This window comes from Mya arenaria, chromosome 5, assembly GCF_026914265.1.
Source record: "Mya arenaria isolate MELC-2E11 chromosome 5, ASM2691426v1".
NCBI lineage: Eukaryota > Metazoa > Mollusca > Bivalvia > Myida > Myidae > Mya > Mya arenaria.
In genome coordinates this window covers 44,502,102-44,527,991 of record NC_069126.1, presented here as the reverse complement: position 1 = coordinate 44,527,991, position 25,890 = coordinate 44,502,102, and the positions used below count along the sequence as shown (strand labels likewise).

The following is a 25,890-nucleotide window of genomic DNA, read 5'->3' as shown; positions in this document are numbered from 1 at the left end:
TTGAAGGGTATGATGTCCAAGAAAGCTCCCCTTGCTTTGAAGTGTACAAAAAAACTTTATAGTAAGGCACACCCTAGAACAACAGATGTTTCAGAGCAAACTGAAAACTCAGCATTAAAGGGTCTGAATCAGTTGCCCTCAACTGTAATGTCACTAGGAATTGGACACCACAATAATGTAACAAACTGGGAAGAGACAACGCAGACAGTGGGTATTGATTTAGCAATGGTTGTTTCTGGAACCAGCAGCAGTTCCTCACACCTCTCCCCAGCTTTGGATGTTCCCAAAAGTAGCACAGATATATCCCCAGCTGTAAGTGAAGCTCTTGTATATCCCAAACTACATGCAGGCAATAATAAAGTATAATTAAATTAAGTGAATGATATTGCTGATTTGCCGATCAGACATGTTCTAACGTCTTTGGCAGGACTTTTTCGCTCTGTTTTGGATGACGGTGGTAAAATATTTGCTGAAACAACAGGGAAACCAGTTCCTAGCTTCCCACCATGGCCTGCACCAAATGAAGGAGGGGGCTTGGTTCTTCCAGCTACTTGTTTTATGTATGCAAAACAAAACATAAAGATGGTTTCATCTCTGACAGTAAAACACCCTACTTAATGCACTGAAAGAGGGTTCTGGAATGATGATTGTATTAAAGTAGAAGACTTTTTCAGAAAGAAAAAACAGAAATGAACATAATGTTCCTATATTTAAATATCATTGTGTTTTTCTTGTTTAATGAAGTTATGCATTTGTACATGTTGTTCATCAAGTTATATTTATTTATCTTTGAAAGGTTACTGAAAATGTGAAGAGATTGAATAATGTGTTCGTTTTTTTCAGTTAATGTTATATTTTGCTTTTTTTCAGGAAAAAAAAAAGTTGCAGTTGCAATATATGTAATTGCAAAGAGTTGTTCAATCATAAATGTGTTATAATTTTATATTTCAAAGAAAAGGTTAAATAAATATCTCGTTCCTTTCAACAACTGTAGAATTGCTGATTACTGGGACCAATTATCCTACTCCAAGCTGATTATAACATTGTTTGAGGTTACCCCTGCATTCAGAAATGTGTATTTTTAATGTGACCCGGAAGTGAAGTGACGAGTCTGACCTGAAACTGTCAGATTTACAGCTTCCAGTTGCAGACACTGATGAATCATTTCAACAAAGTAACATAACTTAAGTGTTTCAAAACATCATCGTCAAGTTTAAGTATTTGTTCATCAATTTATGTACTGTAGTTTTATTTTTCTATTCTTTCCTTTCCAACAGACACGCTTCGTTTATTTTTTTACTGACCTGGAACTATCGAGCTCACTGTATTTTAAACCTTTCAAGAATTTCTGAACTGCAGCAATGCATGACATTTTTTTTTGCTAGATCATTGGTAGGAGAGAACCCGTTGATAATTCTGAAGAAAAAACAAATATTTTCAGGTTATATGTCACCTAAATGTATTTCAGGTCATACATGTAGGACACAAAAGCAGTTTATTCCTATCAAATGACTGTGTTGTTTACTCCTATCAAATGATAGCTAAAGAACTTCATCGAACAGTTTTTATAGTGCTGATAGACCTGTTGCGTAAATGTCAAAAAATTAAAATAGCGACTTTTAAAGTTATGGAAGCCATAACTACAGTAATCAAATGACTGTGTTCTATCATTTTCAACATCAAGTCAATTCAGTCTTTTGGCTTCAAACAAAGGCCCCATCCGAATCGTCAAATTTATTTGGTTGATTACCAAGTAACCTTCTCATTTATCACTTCAGCAGCGCTTGGAAATCATTTATATTCGTATTTCAATTGTTGTCTTTTAATCCACCCTTTTAATCGTCTGCAAAGGATGACGTCATCGTCATCGGTTGGTTACATAGCACTCTTAAAATTGAAAGCATGGAAAACGTTGTAAAGTTTGCAGCGGTTCATAGATTGAACCTGGGAATAGTTATTGGTCACAGATTGAACTATCTAATTGCAATCCGACTTCGTTTCTGTGTTGCTGTTGTTGTTGTTGTTGTTTATGATGTTGTTTTTATGGTAAGTATTTGTTTATTGTTTTTTATTCAAGCAGGGAGGGATTTGATGGAGAGGACAGTGAAGCATAGCATGTGTAAAGACGAAAACAAAAGTGCTACTTTAATTTTGGAGTGGTTAATATATAAAAAATGTAGCGTGCGTTGTTGCTGCTGTTTGGACGGGTCCTGGCTATTCGTTTAGACGTAGGAATGACGACATGCCATAATCGATTGTTGGGTTTGGCGAAGGGCAGATGATATTTAATGGCAGAAATTACAAAATGTCCACCATCAACTGAGTTCATCAAACGTTGATACATTTACAGTTTACGTTTGCTTCCTTTAATTCCTCACGACTCTAAAAATGTTAAGTTAAAGCCATTAAAAATGTCATACATAGGTTGATACCATGTTACCGAATATGTACTAAAAGGAATTGCGTTGAAATACTTACATATATGGTGATCAAGTTGTATTTGAAGTAGCCAGTCGAGGTACTACATGTATACTACCGGCGCTTCACGGCAGAAGGAATTTATTATTTTTGCTGCAAGTTCATTTTTCAATACGTTTAGATACATGAAGATGATTCAGATTTCTTAATTCTGACTAACGTGTTCACAAATACAAAATCATGTTCGATACCATCAGCAGATCACTGAACTGACTAATTTGTTACTAACCAGAGGGCCGGTAACGGTCAATTGTTGATTTTATCGGCTCCATCAATAGTGACCGCTACTAAAACAATGCAAAACAATGGTGACAACTGGCCCCGGGATGGCAATATATATATATGCGAACCGCCCCTTTGACGTTGTCCAAAATATTTGTGTATCTATCCTTTGTAAATGTCCGCAATTTTGTTGTACAACATACAACAAAGGTTTGCGTAAAAACACCGTTATTTCGGATTTCGATTTCTGACAGGAATTGTTCAGTTGACTAAAAATGACTCTTAGAGAAATACTTTTCGGATTATGTGGAATGCTGGTTCTTGGATTTGTGCAATGCTATACTGATGCAGACGTTAAAGGTATTTTAAATGTGGTATATTTTTCTAGTGTGTAAAAGAAATGCCAATCACGATGCCATTCATTAGTTAGTGAGAAAATTAATTAAAATGTATTTTAAGTGTTTTATCTGTTTCATTGTATTCGATATTTGTTTTTAAATATTCAATGAACGCAAATTGTTTCATACAATTCAATACAAATATCGGAAAGAAAAAACAACAACATCATAAAACAAAAGAAGAGAACAACTGTCACACACTGTGTTCTTTCTTTTCAGAATGCGGTGCACTTTCATTCGGCAGTGTTACTTGTTCAAGTCTCAACTATTTCTACCGCGAGTGTTACGTGCCCGGAGCAGAAGTCATCTACCTTATAAAGCTTCACCAGAACCTAACGTCAGAAAACTGCGCGTTTAAATCCACGTTTGGTTACCGTGGCAAGGCGGTCTGGGTCACCAATGGATGCAGTGGCATCTTCTACCTTTGCTATAGCTATAGTACGTGCTTTCTGTCCATAAAGATTTTTAAACTCTGAAAACTATAATGTTTATGGCAACTGTACACATGTATAATCAATAAAAAAAATTTGGTTAATGTTACAATTACATTTCTAAACATTATGTTGCTTGATTAGCTTGGGCCTGTATTAATTTATATTTTTTTTTATCTAACTATGTTTATGGAATGATGTTTCTTTCAGACGGTTCAGTTCCGGTATCCACACCAGGCACGTCTCCACCGAAAACAGGCGACGACGATGTCCAGTCTGCATCCACCGCGGTTCTCAGCAATGATAGTAAGTCAATAAATACTATTTTCCACTGCATTTTTATTTGTGGAACATATTAAGTATATAAACAATTTCACTAAAGATTAAATCATATTTTTGAAAAATCCATTCATAGAAATATTCTATAAATCTTCTTTCCTTTTAAAAAGATTGAAGTATGTTTTTCTTTTTCTTTTTGTATCGATGTTGCAAAGGCTTTCATTACAACTGTTCATGTTCCTATTGTTTCGTGTAACTAGACATTAATTCAACAAATGAAGCTTAGAAAAGGTTAAGATAACTAATATCAAATAATTCCGTATTCTTTTTCAGTCTACATCTACATTATTGTCGGATCTTGTGTCATTTTCCTCGTCGGCATCTGTCTCATGGTCGGCTGTGTCCTCAAACGACGGTACGTTCAAGGTACTAAAACATCTGCATGACATTATATTTCCATGGCAGATTTGATAAGTTCTCGTATGAAAAATAATAAGTCATGAAACATTACTAAATCGATATTTGTATCATTGAACTCTTGCACGGTAGGGTATTTTTGAATATTATTATCTGAGCATTGTATTTTACCATTCGAAATTTCCGCCATGCACCGTCTCTGGTAGTTATGCCGTTTCATTCCGAAATGATCAGTCTTGAATAATGCTCTCATTGCAGGCAACAGAACGACAGTACGAGACATCTTGCTGAGAAGCGTCAGATCCGAATAGCGCTGCGCGAGCACCTGGAGGATCGAGAGGAAAATGGTGTGAGTGTGATCCCGATTGCCGACATGTCGCTCTCGGTAGAGTCCCTGAATACCCTCGACCCAAATGACTACCCAGAATCCATTTGCTCCAGTAGAAGTTCTACTTCCGGTATGACTATGACCTCATCACGAACAACTAGCCATTTGATTAGGGGCAGGCCTAGTACTGGCTCTAGAAGAAGTGTATCGCATATTCCTTCCGGTCGACTGAAAAAGGGCTACAGTACTCCAGATATACACGCTCTCGGGAAAATGTATTGTGCAATGAATATGCAGAACAGAGGGAGCCAACGCCATTCAAATAGCCGAAGCAGTCAACGAAGCATAAACAGTACATACAGTGTTGGCGGTGGAAATCGACGCTTAAACGTTTTTGATATACCAATTGAGAGACGGCTTCGGCAACAAGCTAAGCGGACAGAAAGGTTTGCCGCTGGTTTTTCCGGTTCGTGTGCTGATAAGGCGTACCGCGGGAGCGTTCGAAGCGTCCAGGCATTACCAACAGCTATGGATAGAAAGTACCGCGAAAGTTCAAGGAGCGTACAGGGTTTTCCAACCAACCGAAATGTTACTCGGGCAATTGTCCACTCCCCGTCTCAAAGCGCCAGTGAAGAGTTTCAACGAGAACCAAGCAGCAGAAGTCGGCGATCCTTGAGATTTTCCCTTGACCATGATCCGACGTCGACGACAATCTATGAGCAGGCTGATATACATGTGTCAAATGAAAAATCCACCAATGGCATCATTAACAGGAATGCTGAAATACAAGAATTTAATGTCAATACTCAAGAACAATTTGTTGGACAGTGGCAAAAAAGTGAACTTCAGAATGACCGTCCCCTATCAGAGTTACACTATCACGATCCAGATTCACTGCAGATTCAAAGCAGGCCACGCGCAATACTTACTGAGCCCGCCCGACCACTTACCCCAACTAAACCACACTTAGAAACTATTTACAGCAAGGTGGCAAGGCCTAGAATAATTCATCCAAAACCCAAACTTATTAGCAATAACATTTATGCAACCGTAAATAAAAGTATGTTCAGAGCGACCACACAGTTAGAATCGTCGGGCATATATGAACAAACCCCTCAACTAACTGCGGCTGCTAAAAATGGACAGGTACATGACAAAACAGAACTTTGTATTCCGGACGAGAGCGGTATGACAGGTATTGACAACCACGCCTTTGAAATATACGGGTCATATGATGTCATTTCAAAATTGGATGAGATTATCAATTTAGAAGATGATGAAGAGGACGTCACTCCGACGGAAACGTCCGAAAGAGGCGACATGTATGCACGTATGGCAACGTTTAAGCCAATTAAACCCCTGTCACCTATTACGATAGTTGGATTGACAGATTCTTCATCAAATATTTGAACTGCTTTTTATTTTTTATTTTTTTATACACTTAAACAACTTATATGAACTTTTGTGATTACTTTGTTACATTTTTAACTTACATGTCGGTATTATTTGTTTGTTTCTGTGTGTTGTACAGCTGATACTTATATGATGTATACATGTTTTTGACAAATATTTATACATTAAACTTGCGAATTATGCGCTGTGTGTTGATTTTCCTCTCTGAATTTTTTTCTGATACAGCTTTTTGTACATACTTCTTCTGAGTACTCGAAATGGCGCCCATAATAAACCTATGACATAAATATTATATCAATGACTATTTGAATTGGCTACTTTATGAGAGTCAATATATTATAGGTTGGAATGTAAGTGTTAGCTAAGTTAGCAACTTATTCAACGCTCATATTAAACCTATCAAAAACAGCATTTTCAAACACAATCACATTACCCCCCCCCCCCCCCACCCCCACCCCCTCTGATAACTATGTTTACATATGCGAAGAAACATAATATATGAATTTAAGAACGGATTCAAAGATAACCACAAACAGCACATGTGAAACAAAGAATGCTCAGATTTCATATTTCATTAGAACAATTTTGCTACCCATTTCTGTGTATCTGTGATAAGTGGTATATTTAAACTGGGAGTAGGATTAAGAGTTGTTATTGATCCAAGATTTAAATTGGGCCAATATTTGGCCTTTGACACTTTGTATAAAAAGGAGCCCATTGGAAATAAGTTGTAAAACTTTATTGGCTATCCTGTGAAAGCATACATATCTTCATCTTAATGTTTGTTCCATTCTAATTGTGGATCATTATAATTCTGTTGTAACGGTCCGCTATAGTCGACGGATGTGCGTTCATAGCATTCCGTTATGGACGGAAGTGCGTTCATGGTGCGTGTGTTGACTTGGTTGGTAGTGTGCAAATTAGCAAAGCCCGGGCTCTGTGTGAATAGACAATTTAGTGTATATAAAGACCAGTTGACCCCTTCAGGGTCGAGCATGCTTTTCCCTGAAGGGATCTGTTGGTGTTTGTTGACGTTGTACGTTACAGATGGTGGCAGCGGTGGGATAATGACAACTGCCGGAACGGAGTTGCCTTACCATTGAGTTTCCCAGACCAAGACTCGGGACCAGTCTTCTCGGAGGGGAAAGTAATGTCACGGACCGCTATAGTCGGCGGATGTGCGTTCATAGCATTCCGTTATGGACGGAAGTGCGTTCATGGTGCGTGTGTTGACTTGGTCGGTAGTGTGCAAATTAGCAAAGCCCGAGCTCTGTGTGAATAGACAATTTAGTTTCTATAAAGACCAGTGGACCTCTTCCGGGTTGAGCATGCTTTTCCCTGAAGGGATATGTTGGTGTTTGTTGACATCGCACGTTACACTGTGATAATATCTACCTTTTGTGATATCTTTATCCAATCAACCTAAATAACTAAAATGATGTTAAACTTTAATAAAACTATTGTGTTTATCATTCTCTTATTATAATATATATTGCCAGATAAAATTAAATGAAATGGAATATATTTAAAAAACGATTGACCCCGTTTGGTAACTTGGACGTTGCATCCCTCTATTTCACTTCCGTTAATTATGCAGATCAATAAAGTACCTTTTTAATAAATTAATCACGAAACTACACTTAGTTAAGAATATATTAGCAATAATGAACCCAGCAGCAGATGCACAACCGATGCAAGATGTCCAGGGTGATGGGAGATGGATGAGTCAGGTAACTTTAACCGAGAAAAATTATTTTAAGTGAAAGAGGCTAAAATTTCGGATATCTTTTTTTTCGGACATATTAAGGCAATATATGTAACTAACCTGTTTCATTATTGTTTTTAAGCGTTTACCTGAATAACACTTTTAACAATTTTTTCTGTTCATAACGAGTCATCTTATTATTAAATAATATTTTCATTTTTGTCTGTTTTCTGCATTTCTATATATAAATAATAATAATAATAATTAATACATGTAATGCTTTATGGTATCTAGTTATGTAGTTAAAGTGAGCAATTCATTATTTGTTGCTTGGTCTTCTTAAAAATACTCTCACAATGTCATAATAATGTTCAATCTTTCAGCACAAGAGGTTTTTGACAGATACAAAGAGAGAGCCAGAGGTGTTGTTCATAGGTGATTCCTTGATACAAAATTTGGCAAGGACTCAGGTACAGAATTCAGATTATACTCACACAATAGATGCAGTAAATATTTTGGTAATGTCTGACTGTTAAAGTTTATTTACACTAATTATTGATGATTTTTTTTGGTATTTTTTGTAGTTGTTATTTGGTTATGTCCAAAAATGGGGTCACGCTCATTACGGACCATGGACATTAAAGACCAGACATAACAAACCAGATCTGGGGACATAACGGTCCATATTTAGGGACATTACAGACCATGATATATATACATTATTTTACTCAGTTTGTTTTAACTTTATAACATACCATATATGCAGACAATGATTTATAATTTACCTCACAGTTTGTTTAAACTTTATAATGTACCGTATTTCGGGACATTACGGACCATGAACTGTAACTCTACTTACAGTTTGTTTTAAGTTTTTAACATACCATATTTGTGATGTGAACATTTATATACTGTATTTCCTCGACTATAAGACTGGGAAATTGGGTCCCAATGTTAAACCTCAAAGTAGGGGGCCCGTCTTATAGGCGAGTCTATAAGAAATTCAGAAAGAATAAGAGTCAAAATCAGTAATATTCACCATAGAGTATCTGCCTGACTGATTTATTGTCTGCTGATGACAATAAAAGTAACAAGATCACACCCATCAGATTAAGATGACCGTCTGCTTTGTTTCGCTACAGTGAACACTTGATATCTTCTAATTGGCAAACGCTTGTTATCGGTCCAAACACTTTGTTTATCATAGGAGACACAGTTACTGCCTTTATAATTAAAATATTTAAAAAAGAAATTGTGTTATTTTTCCCGTGTTATAAATAAAACTTACTTTTTCCGTACGATTAGGCTATGCGTAAATCATGCAGACTAACTGGCATGCTTCAATACACATTTTATTTATCGTTTAATAAATATTAATTTATCCGCAATCATCAATGGTTATTTATTTCTCCTAATTTAACCCTTTAGCGCATGTATACGAGATAGGCCGACATAGCTCATTAGCAGATGTAAACGCATCTGACCGACCCTATCCACTACTGGATGTATACGCATCTCCCGCATATTTCAATAGGGTCATTTCAATACTTCAATTTTGCATCTTTCTTTTTGTAAACAATATCCCGGATGTTTATAAAGCTAAAGCTTAACCTTTTGTGTATTGATTATCCCTCGAAAATGTCGTCTGCTAAAACTTGAAAGTTATTATTTATACTGCACATCACAGGTGTGAGATCCCACTGTGACGTAATAAATCCTCGAGGAATAGCAGTACTGTACAGTATGGAATTTCCCCCAAAACACTGATGCGTAAATCATTGAATATATTATGTCAGTTGAATTAACCATTAAAATCAATAAAGATTATAATTATTTGAAGATAATATTTTGTGTTTCAAACAATAGAAACAATAAGTAGCCGAGAAAATGATGAGTAAATTTTCTGCTGAGCAAATCGATGGCCAGCATGGTTCCGGTCCTAAAATAGGTCAAGTAAACACATTTGTGCAAGCGTTTCATGATCTAGATCTTTTTATTCATTACTTTGAAAACATTTCTCGGCTTTCTTTTTGTAAAGAATTTTATGAGGGGGTAATAAAATTAAACAGACACTCTGGACTGGATCTCTCAGCTGGATGACACCGGACATTCCTGCCACATTTCTGTGTATTGTACACAAGAACATCAATTGTCGGCTTTTTAATCCATATGGGTCTTTTTTATGATGGGGTAATAAAATTTAGATCAATCCCAGCATTTTATTACCCTTTGATTTAATGCAATTATGACATTTCAAAGAAATGTTACAATTCCATCTTGGAAATGCATTCACAGATGAAATAAAATAATTTTATATTTCATTATTGACACCATTTATTAGATAATTTAATTATCTATAAAAATGTATTCACATAAAAAAGATTTGAAAACAATTATTTGGAGTTATATTGATTTTAAGGTCATACTGCTGTATTCATTTTCTCATTTTCAAATATCCTGAAAAGTACATATGCAGATAAGGACTGCTTATCAGTAAGTTGGCTATTGACTGGGAGGTGTAATCTGGCCACTTGTCTATGTGCTAAAGGGTTAAGTCCCATCAACTGCAATCCAAACAAACACCTGCGAAAATTTAACATATTAACAAATGTAATGGAATGTGTCGTGTTTGTAGGCTGCAGATCAAACGGTACAAATTGTGACGTCACAGCACGAGCTGTGTAAACATCAAAGGTGCACGGCAGTGTTTTGTATTTAATAGGTCAGCCTTTACCGTATAACCCCATTTACTCCCAAGATTGCGTCTAGGCTGGTTAGAACATACCATATGATCAGAAAAATAATAATCAATAATCTTCGTCTGAGAACCTTCAGATCATGGCCAATATATTTGAGTAAACTACAAATATGAATGAACCTTTGGATGTACAAAAGAAAAATCCTTACATTGTTCTATTATTAACCTACCATTTGAGTGTTCACAGTTGACATTAAATCAGCGATTTTCTTCCAAGCAAATGAACAAATTTAGTTAATAATTGACTGTTTAGCTTGAACATTACCACAGACTTGGAGAAATTCAATTGCTGGATTTGCTTTAAAAAAAATTAACCCTGTCTTATAAACGAGTCTAGACAAAAACACCAGATTTCATGGGCAAAGTTAGGGGGTCCTCTTATAAGCGGATCGCCTTATAGTACGGTAGAAAATACGGTATTCTTATTATAGAAATATCAATGGTCACATTCTAACCATTGATCTATTTGAATTTTACTGGAGCTTTTCACAGTTAGTTGGAAGATAATTTGCAGGTGTCAAAGCAAAATAAGTACGCATATCGATATACAAGTATATATTAAATATTGAAGACGATGTGGTGAACGAAAATAATGTAAATAACATTATAAATCATGGTCCTTTAAGTTTCTCAAGGTGGTCCGTAATGTCCCTAAATATAATGTCCGTAATTCCAAAAATGTTGGGTCCCCACCGAAAAAATAAATGTAGTTTATTGTAGTTGAAGTTTTGAAAAGAGAGTATTTGATTATTTCAAAACTACAGTATTTGTGTTTAGGATGCAAAAATTCTCAATTCAATTCTGAGTCATAACTCCCCAAAATTGAAAACAGATTGTTTTGGTTTACGCTCTGGCAAAAGCTGATAAAGTGGAAAAAACTTTATTTGAATCTCTGTGTAGAAACCAGTAGTGGTGTCCTTTGCATATCAAAAATCAATACATATTAGCTTTGTCTTTTCAGTTATGGAAAAGGATGTTTGAGCCACTACACTGTCTTAACTTTGGTATAGGTGGAGATCAGACACAGCATGTGTTGTGGAGGGTTCAGAATGGAGAATTGGAGAACTTAGAACCTAAGGTTTGTAACCGGAAATTGTTAATGTTACAGTACCTAACTCAATGCTACATTCTAGTGATTTAGAATAAAATTATCCCATTTTACACATTATATCATTAATATTTATTTTTCATCATATGGTTAGACCTAAGAAGATAAAAAGAGAAGATCAGAAAAGAATTAGAGATACATTATGATTAAGCTGAAAATCTAGGTGCTCCAAAATTGGTCTGTTTAAACTGGTAACCATAGGGTGTTTAGCTCGACTATTCGAAGAATAGGTGGGATATACTACTCACCCCAGCGTCAGCGTCCGGTTAAAGTTTTAGGGCAAGTTGGGATTTTCACTTACATGTATAAGTCCAATACCTTTCATTCAATTGAGTTAATACTTCACACAGTTGTTCATGACCATCACACAATGAGGTTACATAACTCCATATTATCCTTAGTACAAGTTATGGCCCCTGATTGACTTAAGTTTTAGGGCAGGTTAAAGTTTTAGGGCAAGTTAAGATTTTCACTTAAAACTCCAATACCATTCATTCAATTGACTTAATACTTCACACAGTTGTTCAGAGCCATCACATAATGAGGTTAGATAACTCCATATTACCTTTTATACAAATTATGGCCCCTGATTGACTATGAAACTTAGGTTAAAGTTTTAGGGCAGGTTGGGATATTTATAAATAACTTCTATACCCTTAATTCAATTGACTTAATACTTCACACAATTGTTCAGGACCATCATCCAATGAGGTTACATAACTCCATAACCTTAATACAAGTTATGGCCCCTGATTGACTTAGGTTAAAGTTTTAGGCAAGTAAAAGTTAAGGGCAAGTTGGGATTTTAATAAAAAAAACTTCTATACCTTTCATTCAATGCACTTAATAAAATTCAAAATTATTTATGACCATCTTACAACAAGAAACATAACTCAATTTTAACCCTAAATACAAATTATGTCCCTTGAATTTTTATTTTTTTTTAAATTTCTTTTGACAGGCACATTTTTACATTCTTAACCAGTTTTTTACCAAGGGAAAACAAGAAGGGCTATACTATGTGGCCCTTGATTTTTTTTTTTTATTACTATTTTTTTTTTTAATTTTATTTTAATTTCTTATGAAAGGCATATTTGTATATTCTTTACCAGATTTTCATAATGGGAAATCAAGTTATTTGAATGACTTGCATCATTTTTATTGTGGTGGGAGGGCAGCATCAAAGTCACCTTATGTATTGAATAATTTTAGTTAGGTTTGACATAAATAGACCAAACTTGGTAATATTACATTGTTATTGTATTCACTTCTAAGTCAAAGCGGCGAAGTCGAACGCGCTGTCTTACGACAGCTCTTGTTAGGTTAAGTTTTTATCTAAGAACATGGTCATGTTTTGATTTATGATGATTTTAATGAAACAAATTGGCTTCTTTAATTGACAGCTCTCAAATTATTGAATCCTTTGTTTGATATGAATGGTTCATTATACTGAAATGACTTAGCAAGGCATTTGTGTGATTATGAGTAAACCTATGTATCTGAAAGAAACTTCCTCTAGATGTTTTTTTTTATTTTATTGAAAAGTAGATTGGCATTTGGGTAAATTTGGCTAATTTCAACATTCAAGCAACATAAGTTAGTAAAAAATGTCACATGCACATGTGTTTTTTGATAATTTAAAGTAAAGAAGAAAAGGGATTTATCATGAATCATTCCAGTCCAGATTGAAAAACTTGACAATTTGGCACACTGCATTGCCCTTTATTCAGTGAGCCTCGTTTTAGGCTTATGCACATGCCCTCAAGTCAGATTTTTCTAGACCAAAAAAAAATACATGGTAGATATCTACAGTGTTCCTGGTTCTCAAATATGATGATCCCGAATTTACTCACTTGAGTGTTTTCCTACCAGGTGATAGTACTGCTGGTGGGTACCAACAACTATGACCACACAGCTAAGCAGGTGGCTGGCGGTATTGTTGAGATAGTCAGTGCCATTCAGCTCAAACAACCCAAGGCACAAATAATTGTTTTGGCAAGTGTTTTGTATTCATACATTAATGAAATTTGTTCAAGTTTTGTGTACACAGAATTTAGGTCAGCTTCAAGGAGTAATATTTTTATCAGTTAAAGTATCACAATCATATAATGTATTTTGAGTTAAAAATTGTGTCTTTCGAGAAATCAAAAGTTGTAAATTGTCATAAAAAATGTAATTTCATTACAGGGAATTCCACCAAGAGGAGAAAAACCTAACCCTCTTAGAATAAAAATCAAGGAAATAAACGACAACCTAGCAATGCAGTTGGATGATATCGAAAACTGCACATTCTTAGCAACAGATCCATCGATGTATGTTGATGCGGAGGGGAAAATTAGTGCTATGGACATGTATGATTATCTTCATCTAACAAGTCGTGGCTACCAGAAGCTTTGTGATCCTCTTCTTGAACTGGCTCAGGATTTGCTGCAAGAGTTTGTTAAAGTGGAAAACACGTCCCAGGATTCTGATTCTTTAGCTGGAGACCTGGCCACGAAAGCTCCTTGAATAATTCAAATTGACGCTGCTTTTCTTTAAAGGTTTTAAGTATATGTCTGCTATTGGTGTCTGTCAAGCTGTTTTATTGTACATACATTGTAGGTGAACATAAAATTGCACTGTTGATATTATAGTTTTAAGTACACATGTTGTGATGTATCTATGGATTTGTGCTCACATGACAATATTAGGAAAACCTTGCATCATTTATTATTGTCAAATTGCTGTGACAGGTCCTGTGTGATGACCTTCCACTAGTAATTGTTGGTTGTGCTTGCTTTTGGTGCGAGTCTGTTCATTATCATGCTGATTTTACACCTTTGGTCGATATTTGGATCATGAGATTATCTTAATGTGTAATATGTCTATGTGTCAGATGTATGTTATACATGTAAATGTTATTTGATAAAAGTAAAATACCCTGTCACAATTTAGATTTACATTAAATTTTACAGTAAACAAATCATGAATGGAACAAGCATTTCATGCTGTTACAAAGTAGCTATATTTGTTCAGAATTGTGGTGCATGTGTATGTAAAGCTAATCATTATCTCATACATGTAAGTCAATCAGGTAAGTAAACTTTATTGCAGCAGTTACTAGCCTTGTCTACTGTCACGCATATCGTGTGATGACAACCAAAATATTTTTATTTCAAGGTATAACACATTCTTTTATTTTAAAGATGAAACAAAATAATATGGTAAAGACGAAAATATTTTTATTATTTTTTTAAACTGAGTACCGGGTAGGTAAAATCATGCCATATTTTGTACATGATGAGAGATCTTTTCTGCATAGGAGTTTATCTTCCTGTTTTAATGGTACATGTGTAGTTGTACATGTGAAGTTGTTTTAGTCACTTCCAATCAATTAGCTTCTGTTTGCAAATTAATCTGACAAAGCATACTTGTCAATCACTTTATAAAATCACATTACTAATGTCATCTGGCAACGAAAAGTCAATTTGTATGCCCAAAATATATGATTGAATAGGTCAGTTGATGTTAAACCAAAGTTAACTGCTCATGTATAGATGCTTCCTCGGTATTTGCCAAATTGTTGATGACAGTAGTCAATTGAGTTTGATGTGTGAAGTAGATTGACAGGCTTTAGATTTTGAACTGGAATTTAAATTCACTTGTCAGAATTTGGCAGACTAAAAGCCTCCGATCATTCATTGTATCTAATACCAGCAACGTGAAGTTCATATGCAAGAAGTGGTATGTGAAGTCAATGACACTGTGCTTATGTGTTACCTCAGTGTGTTATAGCATTGTAACTTGTTGTCATACATAGTACGCCTATTGGAGCATTATTGTTTAAGTTGTAAGCATGTAGCATTTTATCGTTATTTACCTTATTATGATGTATTATATGCTTTGTACACCGTTTTTGCCACCCTGAATATTTCAGTCAACACTTGTTGTTTTTTATCACCAACAAAATTGTTATTAGAGACTTTTTTTGTTTCCGTCGGCCAGTCTGCATGTGAAATACATACAGGGTATGTTACTCAAACATATGTGATTGTTTTGTAAGAGGAAAACTGTGTCTTTTTCAAATATGTACACTTTTGTTAATAAGGCTTTTCGTGGGTAAATGTATATTAAAATTCATAAAGCTGTTATTTATCTTTGACTTTTAAGTTGATGACAGTCTTCTTCATGATAACAGTGATTACATGAAGGACTTCCTGAGATATTTCATTCATGATTGGATGCTGTCATGATGTTATGCAGTTGACCATACTGAAATAGTTTAAATGTATTTCCTTAAATTACCCGATGTCAAATGAAATACCATGATTGCCAGTTGATTGACTTTTTTCAAGTATCTATTTATGTATAAAGCATTTTTTGAAATACTGAATTACAGTATATCTGAATTAGTGAGATATTCTAGTAACTTTATTTCACTATATTTTCTAACATTTTTCGGCAAATCTTATTCTTTTTCTGATTATTATTGCAAGCATTTTGTTCACATTACTCACGAAATAAACTGGCCTGAAGTAAATGAGTCCATAAAAGGGGTTAATTGTGTAAGAGTAACAAGAGTACCATTGAGTAAGAGTTTAGAATAGGTGGTTTGTGCCACAGTTGTTCAACTATTACACGTTGAGAACATTCCAATATTATATGTGTGACGTCTTGTGACAATGCTTTTTCCTTTGATAATTACGAGCGGCTTATCTATGATGGAAAAGATGTGGGTGTTGGAAATTACCTGTAATGATAGGGACATGTACCCTTATAGCATATGTCTTGCATGAAAGGTACACAGAATATATCTCTGCAAAGTATGTGTTGTCATAACACTGCATTTAGTTTGTTGTTGACCTTATTACGCATTTTTTTTCTGTGATTTTGAAGCCATGTCCATTTAGAAACACTGTCGGGGTTTCTGCCTTGACAAATAGTTCCCTGCTGTGCTCTTTAATTTAATGTTACTGACTTGATTATTGTATATTAAACTATAATTGTGTTATGGCTTTGTGCTATCAATATGCCAGTGTATGAATAAACATATATGAAATATATTCTTTGTTGTCTCTTATTTTTACGGTAATTCAGCTTAATGTTGGCTTGGTCATGTTAAGAATTGTTCCCATCAAGATTATTAACAGACCTACGACAATAAGTTTTGTTTTATCAGCTCACTATATTTTAATCTACATATAAAAGGTTTAATTTGTTTCTGTCATGTTTGAAGAAATGAGAGCACTTTTAAGCATATTTCTTTAACAACCCTCTTACATTTAAAAGTCGTGGACCATTTCAAACTTCAGCTCATGTATCTGTTTGTAGAGGCTTGTTTGTTTGTAATGGACCATTTCAACCTTCTTTTTATGTACTTGTAGGCAGAGGCTTGTTTGTATGTGAAGGACCTTTTTAACCTCCTATTCATCTACTTGTACATAGAGGCTAGTTTGTAAGTCATGGACCGTTTCAACCTCCTATTCATCTACTTGTACATAGAGGCTAGTTTGTAAGTCATGGACCCTTTCAACCTCCTATTCATCTACTTGTACATAGAGGCTTGTTTGTAAGTCATGGACCGTTTCAACCTCCTATTCATCTACTTGTACATAGAGGCTTGTTTGTAAGTCATGGACCATTGCAACCTCCTATTCATCTACTTGTACATAGAGGCTAGTTTGTAAGTCATGGACCATTGCAACCTCCTATTCATCTACTTGTACATAGAGGCTAGTTTGTAAGTCATGGACTGTTTCAACCTCCTATTCATCTACTTGTACATAGAGGCTTGTTTGTAAGTCATGGACCATTGCAACCTCCTATTCATCTACTTGTACATAGAGGCTTGTTTGTAAGTCATGGACTGTTTCAACCTCCTATTCATCTACTTGTACATAGAGGCTAGTTTGTAAGTCATGGACCATTGCAACCTCCTATTCATCTATGTGTACATAGAGGCTTCTTTGTAAGTCATGGACCGTTTCAACCTCCAATTCATCTACTTGTACATAGAGGCTTGTTTGTAAGTCATGGACCATTGCAACCTCCTATTCATCTACTTGTACATAGAGGCTTGTTTGTAAGTCATGGACTGTTTCAACCTCCTATTCATCTACTTGTACATAGAGGCTTGTTTGTAAGTCATGGACCGTTTCAACCTCCTATTCATCTACTTGTACATTGAGGTTAGTTTGAAAGTCATGGACCATTGCAACCTCCTATTCATCTACTTGTACATTGAGGTTAGTTTAAAAGTCATGGACCATTGCAACCTCCTTTTCATCTACTTGTACATAGAGGCTTGTTTGTAAGTCCTGGACCACTGCAACCTCCTATTCATCTACTTGTACATTGAGGCTTGTTTGAAAGTCATGGACCACTGCAACCTCCTATTCATCTACTTGTACATTGAGGCTTGTTTGTAAGTCATGGACCATTGCAACCTCCTATTCATCTACTTGAACATTGAGGCTTGTTTGTAAGTCATGGACCATTGCAACCTCCTATTCATCTACTTGTACATAGAGGCTTGTTTGTAAGTCATGGACCATTGCAACCTCCTATTCATCTACTTGTACATAGAGGCTTGTTTGTAAGTCATGGACCATTGCAACCTCCTATTCATCTACTTGTACATAGAGGCTTGTTTGTAAGTCATGGACCGTTGCAACCTCCTATTCATCTACTTGTACATAGAGGCTAGTTTGTAAGTCATGGACCATTGCAACCTCCTATTCATCTACTTGTACATATAGGGCTGTTTGTAAGTCATGGACCATTGCAACCTCCTATTCATCTATTTGTACATATAGGGCGGTTTGTAAGTCATGGACTGTCCCAACCTCCTATTCATCAATTGTACATATAGGGCGGTTTGTAAGTCAAGGACCGTTTCAACCTCCTATTCATCTACTTGTACATAGAGGCTAGTTTGTAAGTCATGGACCGTTTCAACCTCCAATTCATCTACTTGTACATAGAGGCTAGTTTGTAAGTCATGGACCATTGCAACCTCCTATTCATTTACTTGTACATAGAGGCTAGTTTGTAAGTCATGGACCCTTTCAACCTCCTATTCATCTACTTGTACATAGAGGCTAGTTTGTAAGTCATGGACTGTTTCAACCTCCTATTCATCTACTTGTACATAGAGGCTTGTTTGTAAGTCATGGACTGTTTCAACCTCCTATTCATCTACTTGTACATAGAGGCTAGTTTGTAAGTCATGGACCGTTTCAACCTCCTATTCATCTACTTGTACATAGAGGCTAGTTTGTAAGTCATGGACTGTTTCAACCTCCTATTCATCTACTTGTACATAGAGGCTTGTTTGTAAGTCATGGACCATTGCAACCTCCTATTCATCTATTTGTACATATAGGGCGGTTTGTAAGTCATGGACCATTGCAACCTCCTATTCATCTATTTGTACATATAGGGCTGTTTGTAAGTCAAGGACCGTTTCAACCTCCTATTCATCTATTTGTACATATAGCGCAATTTGTAAGTCATGGACCGTCCCAAACTCCTATTCATCTATGTGTACATATAGGGCTGTTTGTAAGTCACGGACCGTCCCAACCTCCTATTCATCTATGTGTACATAGAGGCTTCTTTGTAAGTCAAGGACTGTTTCAACCTCCTATTCATCTATTAGTACTTGGTATTCCCCGAAATTAATGGACTTCCTATAAAACTGTCTTGATGTGAACATGATGTGCAGACATAGTGTACCTAGTTTAATTTCATATCTTGAATACATTTCTGAGTTATGGCAAACATGTAAACTTTTGCATGGTGCTGTAAAGAAGCTGATGATAACACCGATACCCCGATGCTATAAAATACCACATCTTGTCAGCATTTAACAATAGAGGAGCCAGTTTATAAACCACAAAGCACTGGTAATGAGAACAAATGTATTTATTGACAATAAAACATTTTAACATAATTAAAAAAATCCTGATAACAACTAATATTTTCTGTTCATGAAATACATGTACCAGGTAGATCTTATTTTGGTTAATTTCTTTTCTTGGCCAAAAGGTGACTCAACATCCACCGATATATTTAATATAAAGTTTTGTTCGATTTTTCAATATATCACTGGAAGATTTGAATAGGTGAGGTATGGCATAATTATAATGACAGAATATCTACATAATGAATAGAGTGCATAAAATATAATATATATAAAATTGTAAATATCTAAAGTGCAGCTTTAGTTGCCTGATTGATTTTTGCTATAGTGAACTATGGACATCTTAGTATGAATATTAAACCTGAAAATGACAAGTTTAATTGCAATATATTATGATACTGATATGTACTAATATAATATGATAATTTCTGATGTCAAATATGATAAGCCCTGATTAATATGTTGTGCATGGAGCTAACATATCTCATGTCGTATATTGTATTGTTCTTGTATCAGACAACTTCAGCGGCAACGATTAAACTATCAATAAAAGTAAACAGATCACATCTCTGGAAACACAAACATACCGTATAAATATAATTGTATGAAAAAATAAAAATGTGCCCCTCATTCCCCAAAAAATGGACAAAAAGTAAAGAAAACATATATATCACAGGTTTTAGTTATAAATCACAGAAATATATAACAAAAAATGACTTGTTCAAGTGGACGGTTTAAAATCAGTGCTTATTTGGCACTTAAATATCACATATACTGACATGATTACCAGTTGGGAGATTTAAACTGTGTGTAAAAATACATTAAATAAGAGTAAGCAGGCACCAGACATGTATAAAACTGGATCATCTTTATGTGGAGGTATGTTTTTCTTTCAGAGGTTCAATGCTTTGAAACTTAAGTCAAGGTAGTTCATTAAGTTTCCAATTGTAATTCCAATCAGTTATATCTGGTCACTGTTTAAACAATACAGGTGTTAACATAGAACAAAACATGAACAAACAGGCCCAAAACATTCAACAAGAAGGAAAAATACATAATTTCATAACTTCAGAATTCCTTATGATAATATATACAGTTCAACAAAATGATTCAGCAATGAAATATATAAATACTGAAAATGAGAATAAATGACTTCAGATGAAGTTAAAGCAAACTAAAATACAGTCTCAAGATATCTGGGGGTATACATATGCATGATGTTCTTGTTTTAATCTGGGGTGCATTAATGTTTCTTTGCACTCCATATGCATACACATATTATAGTATATTGTTTCAAATCCTCTCTAAGGAATTGGGCCTAATTTTTCGAAAAACTTATGCGTAACAAGCTTAAATATCTAATTTCATTTAACAAAAATGCTAACAACTTAATTTTACAAAATAAAAAATTTGTTTGTGATCACCATTCAAATATTATACTTTAAATGTCTCAAGAACTCTTCAAAACAAGAAAGTTACACAATGTTTAGTAATTGTAAAAAAACAATAAAAGTATTCTAATCTTGATCATGTAATAAAAGACTCAAGTTTGTTCGAGAAACAGGGATCAGATTATTTTATCTATTTGAGCAAATCGAGTCTAAACAAAATAATGACAAGCCCTTTCATTATCAAACAAAAATACATATACATTTTGTTTTCTGGAAAAATGGAGCAAATAAATATGGAAACAAACCAGCATTTTGGAACACAAGTATACTTTATGAAGAACTGAGTGGTTACAAAAGCAACTGGTGACCTGATTTTTTTGGCATTTTTCTTTGTTAAATTGAATGTGACTTTGTTTTATAATACTTAATAATTACTTTAATTTTTTATAATGCTATTGGAAAAGTTTGACTACTGTAAGAAAGCTGCAATGTAGGGTAATGCCTTAAACAGCAAAAAAGTGAAACTTGCTAAAGACATGTTTTTTCTTTGATCATAATCTCTTATCCCATTTGCAAAATATCTTGTATACAGGTATCTGTCATACTATTAACTTAAAAAAAACGCTAACAAATATATGCTTAACAAAATATATTTCAAAAATATAATAATCTACTTGACATGGTAATACTCCATTCAAAATATGACAGTACTAGTTATAGAGTGAGTAAACAAGTATGCCGAATTTACATGTACATGTTTACAGTGTAAATGGGAGTGGTTGGAGAAAGTGTCTATTGCTATTTTCACGCTTTATCCATCACGCTTTGCCTAGTATGAGGCTCCAAATTGTTCAGCATAGGGAGCTCCTCCTGCATAATTTGACTGAAAAAGAAGAAAAACTTTCTATGATAATTATGACAAAATATGCTGTTTATTGTAATTCTGACAATAATAATGACAAAACAAGTTGTATATTATATTTTTGCCAATAGTTATGACAAAACATGTTGTTTATTGTAATTCTGATGATTTAATTGTGACAAAACATATTGTTTATGATATGACAAAACCTGTTTGTTACAATATGGTAAACTACATGCAAATTTATACTACAAACCTAGCAACAGAGATACATTTGTTGATGCAATGATATATGTACTTGGCTATATGCAGTGTTTTGAAACACAAGCCAGCTATATCTAATTTTCAAGCATTAAAATTTATAAAGCAAAACCACTGTAAAACAAATAGATATGAGGAAGTTAGCTTGGAAGGATCAAATAATAATCAAAGTAATGTAAAATGCAATGTTTCTAGTACTAGCGGTTTAAATACAATGAAATAAAAAGAAAGAAACGGATAGAAATTGGAACTATGATGGAACCCCGCCCCCAATAATTTCAAAAATGACAATGCGCCGGTAGATCAGTGAATTGAAGTGTTAGATTTACAACAGTAAAACTCAACAATAGTATATGCATTTTCACCAATACCATAGCTATATTGCGCAATGTCACTGAGTTGAACTATCCAGGTAAAACAATGCAGTTTAAACTACAGCAACTGGTGGTATCCGCTATAAGGACTATACTTTGTTTTAACTGTGGGCTAAGAAATTAATGAAGAAAGCTTTTTGCAAACCAATGCAATGAATATATGATTTAAGAGAAGTCTCCGTGGGCTTGTGGTTAAGGCATCTGCCTACAGAGCGGGAGGTCGAAGGTTCGAATCTCACAAGGGGCTTGTTCTGACATGGCCAGTTGCCGACCCAGCAGCTAGTTAAATCGAGGGTTACCGATTGCCTTCCTGCCAGGCGCCTGGCATTTGGGATAAGGAATCAGGGTAAAGATTTTCACGAATGTAGGTGTCTCATAAGCCCAATGGGCTGGCCCTTAACTAAGAGGGGTGACACTTAAATAAACAAACACTTTACTTTTATTTTGATAAACCATCTTTGAGTAATAAGTACAATCACTGATCTCAATTTTCTTTGTTTCTAAAATTCCTATAACTGTCACAACTTGGGCTTTCTTTAATCTTAAATAAAATACCCAATGCTTTCTCTTGCTTAGAATTTACATAAAATAATTTCATTAGTTTTAATACATTATTGCTATGTGAAAGAAAGCCCATTATGTTTTTGTACCAAAAAATAGGACCAGTAATTGTATGACAATTAGAGGCTTTGACCATCAATTTTAGCGAAAAAGCTGTTCTTATCCTGAATTCAGAGCATGCTAGAGAATGTTTAGACCTTTTTAAGCATTTATGAATGGTTAGGATGTCCAGCTCAATTCTATACCAGTATCCTTTTACTAGCTGACAAAGTGTATACAGGTTATGCCATGCTAACTATTTGATTCTTTGGTGTTAATAATTATGATAATGCAATATTTAATACAAATATTACAACAGCTTTACACAAAGCAAAGCAAAGTAGTAGAAACAACTAGGGTTCTCTAATTATGGAATTCAGGAAGCAATTGTAAAGAAATGGTTTCCATGGTTTCTTCTGTATTTACCTTTCATACAGTTCCCATATAATTCCTTACATCAATTCTCTAAAACATAAAGTAGTGGAACATATTATGTTAACATACAATTAAGGAATTGCTAGAAAACACCAGTTTAAATCATTTATATGGTCGGCATTTATAGTAATTCTGGAATTGGTGGAAGAAAGATGCAAAATATAAACAGAATAAGTAAGTTCAATGATGATAAGAATTATATGTAATAATTCAGTTTTAACCTAAAGTAAAGAACAGCAGCAGCTGAAGTCTAGAAACAGTTCTATTATGGCAAGGCGATCTAAACTGCGAACAAAATCGTTGTCTACTCTATTTACATAGGTACATTTAAATAAACAGAAACTTGACTACATCACAGCAAGGTTTGGCATTGTTACTCTATATTTTGCACTAACAAACAAGATCTACTTGTCATAATGGACTCGCAACACAAGAAACCGCAGGTTTGTGGATCAAATTATTTAAAAAAATATCTACCACTTTAATTAATAATTGGATTGACGACCATTTTTACCTCAGTAAAAGAGCCTGTCAGGCTGAAATAAATTTAGATATCATTCTCAGATATCATTCTAAGAATCACAATAGCATTGATTTCAAATGTCATTTTAATTGTTGTATTTAAATGTTTATAAATGGTTTTATTAGTTAATGCTACATTAAAGTTAATTGCACTTTCATTAATGTTCAAGCAGATTAGATTTTCAGTTAATAGACATTTAACAAAACATTGAAAGCTAAAGCAATGGAATTCTCAATATTATATTTACTGCACATTTACCCAATTAAACCTTGTTATTTAAATGTTTTTAAAAATTCTCAATTACCCAAATTTAAAAAATAACACAATGAACTCAACATAAATTGCATTTGATCTACAGATCTAGCACTGCGGAATACCTTTACATTGCCCTCTGGGAATTCATACAGGTTTCTGTGCGTACTGTTAAGCGTTATTCTAGGTTTAAACCTGTCTAGAATATCAAGCGGTTCCTCGTCCATTCGCACTTTGTTATAATACTGACTCTGGGTGTTGAGAAATGTGAGAGAAAAAAATCATTATAATTAGAACTGAACTAAGACCAAATAAACCATAGAACACACCCCGTTATGTATGATCATACACATACCTTTCCTAAACACTAGGAAGTCTGAATTCCTTAAAAATAATTCAGAACATTTGATAAATTATTAATTATTCAATTTATGTTTATTTCCTTATATGGCAAATGTGAACATAGTGTGATCAGGCTTTTTTGATAAAAAACAATGTTTTTTTTTTCCATTTAATTCAGGTTGTGAATTTTGGGGTTGTTAAAATACATCAACCATTGAAAAAGTACGCTGATTTTTTATTTTAATTTTTGGGAGTTTGATATTCAAAGCCATTCATTTCAATGAATTACATCATTTTGTATTTAACTTATACAGTTATAGTTTTATCAATTATTTTCTTGATTATAGACATGAAACTCTTAAAAAACATTGAAATTTCGTTGTTGTTTTTTTAAAATTTGATGTTTTGTGACATCATGTATTGTATTAAATAATTACACGATATTTCTGTGCTACGCAGTGGCAGTTATTTAAGGGTTTCAAACAAACAACCTGTCATGCATTTTTGTTATAAAGCTCAGTAGGTGGCTACAATAGCTGCTTTGTATTATTGAGCAACAATAATCTGAAATTATGTATGAAAGAATGAGAGATGATTTTTTCTGTGATGTTAGGCAGGTAGCTTTGGCTTAAGTAGTGCTGCTGCTGCAAAAGCATTGATCAATCTGATCTTATTACCACAGCTAACACTGAATTTATATAGAACTTTGTTTTATTGTTGTATTTACTTAACTCTTACTTTTCTGGATACTGATACTGTTTGATAGCAACGGACACAATAGGACAAGTTGTGATAAGAAGTGGTTGAGTTAATTCAATGCCAAAATAATAAAACAAAAAGTGGGTGTTCAACCTTAAAGGAGAGGTGAAAAAAGACATTGTGGTAATTAAGACTGTTAAAGGAAAAATAAATTCTTTTTCATTCCAAAGGTTCTACACATTGACTCTACCTGTTCTATAAAAGACTTAGCTCGTTACCGCGCCGACCCTATATAAATATTACAGTATCAAACTGTTATTAATTACTTGGCTTGTTACTGCCATGACCCTATATAAGAATTACAGTTTCCAAACTGTTAATGGCTTCTTTTAAAAAGATCAGTTATGACATTATCTTCAAAATCTTTGAGTACATAATTATGATAGCATTTACACCAATATCTACTATAAATACCCAGTAACTCATGACGCCAGAATTGAACAACTCTACTCCTAAATTGTTAGTTATATGTTTTTAACACTTTCTTCGAGGTGATTGTTATATGGATCTATACATTTTTCAATGAGTTACTGTACTGTAGCAAGTATCTCTAAAATATAGTTTCTAACATAACAGACTCCTGGATTAATATTAAGCTAGGGTGCAACATATAATCTTTCATAGTAGAAATACACAGAAAAGTGACTGGGT

At 34.3% G+C, this 25,890-nt stretch overlaps 4 protein-coding genes across 28 annotated transcripts in view; 2 read left to right on the top strand and 2 right to left on the bottom strand.

Annotated features, from left to right (window-relative positions):
- Positions 1 to 1,825, bottom strand: part of LOC128235190 (uncharacterized) — a 58,121-nt gene extending 56,296 nt beyond the window's left edge. The window contains exon 1 of the mRNA XM_052949941.1: positions 1,751 to 1,825. The gene's annotated coding sequence lies outside the window, so the exon portion shown is untranslated. The remainder of the gene's footprint in view (positions 1 to 1,750) is intronic.
- Positions 1,826 to 2,975: 1,150 nt separating this feature from the next.
- LOC128235738 (uncharacterized) lies at positions 2,976 to 5,963 on the top strand. Its single transcript, XM_052950540.1, has 6 exons — positions 2,976 to 3,060; positions 3,318 to 3,536; positions 3,740 to 3,835; positions 4,142 to 4,223; positions 4,484 to 5,066; positions 5,121 to 5,963. The coding sequence occupies exons 1-6, from the start codon at positions 2,976 to 2,978 to the stop codon at positions 5,961 to 5,963; spliced, it is 1,908 nt and encodes a 635-aa protein (XP_052806500.1).
- Positions 5,964 to 7,541: 1,578 nt separating this feature from the next.
- LOC128235362 (platelet-activating factor acetylhydrolase IB subunit alpha2-like) lies at positions 7,542 to 16,579 on the top strand. Its single transcript, XM_052950171.1, has 5 exons — positions 7,542 to 7,696; positions 8,055 to 8,141; positions 11,391 to 11,507; positions 13,410 to 13,532; positions 13,725 to 16,579. The coding sequence occupies exons 1-5, from the start codon at positions 7,631 to 7,633 to the stop codon at positions 14,043 to 14,045; spliced, it is 714 nt and encodes a 237-aa protein (XP_052806131.1). The 5' UTR covers positions 7,542 to 7,630; the 3' UTR covers positions 14,046 to 16,579.
- Positions 16,580 to 19,424: 2,845 nt separating this feature from the next.
- The window catches only part of LOC128234864 (centrosome and spindle pole associated protein 1-like), a 54,067-nt gene continuing 47,601 nt past the window's right edge, over positions 19,425 to 25,890 (bottom strand). For all 25 annotated transcript variants that reach the window (XM_052949432.1, XM_052949427.1, XM_052949428.1 and 22 more), the window contains 3 exons: positions 24,264 to 24,389; positions 23,355 to 23,393; positions 19,425 to 21,714 (listed from right to left, as the gene is read on the bottom strand). In XM_052949432.1, the coding sequence (XP_052805392.1) occupies positions 23,358 to 23,393; positions 24,264 to 24,389 (162 nt within the window). In that variant the 3' untranslated portion in view covers positions 19,425 to 21,714; positions 23,355 to 23,357. The remainder of the gene's footprint in view (positions 21,715 to 23,354; positions 23,394 to 24,263; positions 24,390 to 25,890) is intronic.

Excerpts from the sequence above, each read along its gene's own strand:
- LOC128235738 (XM_052950540.1), top strand. The coding sequence starts at position 2,976 with ATGACTCTTAGAGAAATACTTTTCGGATTATGTGGAATGCTGGTTCTT. Across the intron at positions 3,061-3,317 it reads TACTGATGCAGACGTTAAAG|AATGCGGTGCACTTTCATTC; the intron begins GTATTTTAAATG and ends CTTTCTTTTCAG. Across the intron at positions 3,537-3,739 it reads CTACCTTTGCTATAGCTATA|ACGGTTCAGTTCCGGTATCC; the intron begins GTACGTGCTTTC and ends TGTTTCTTTCAG.
- LOC128235362 (XM_052950171.1), top strand. The coding sequence starts at position 7,631 with ATGAACCCAGCAGCAGATGCACAACCGATGCAAGATGTCCAGGGTGAT. Across the intron at positions 7,697-8,054 it reads ATGGGAGATGGATGAGTCAG|CACAAGAGGTTTTTGACAGA; the intron begins GTAACTTTAACC and ends TCAATCTTTCAG. Across the intron at positions 8,142-11,390 it reads AAAATTTGGCAAGGACTCAG|TTATGGAAAAGGATGTTTGA; the intron begins GTACAGAATTCA and ends TTGTCTTTTCAG.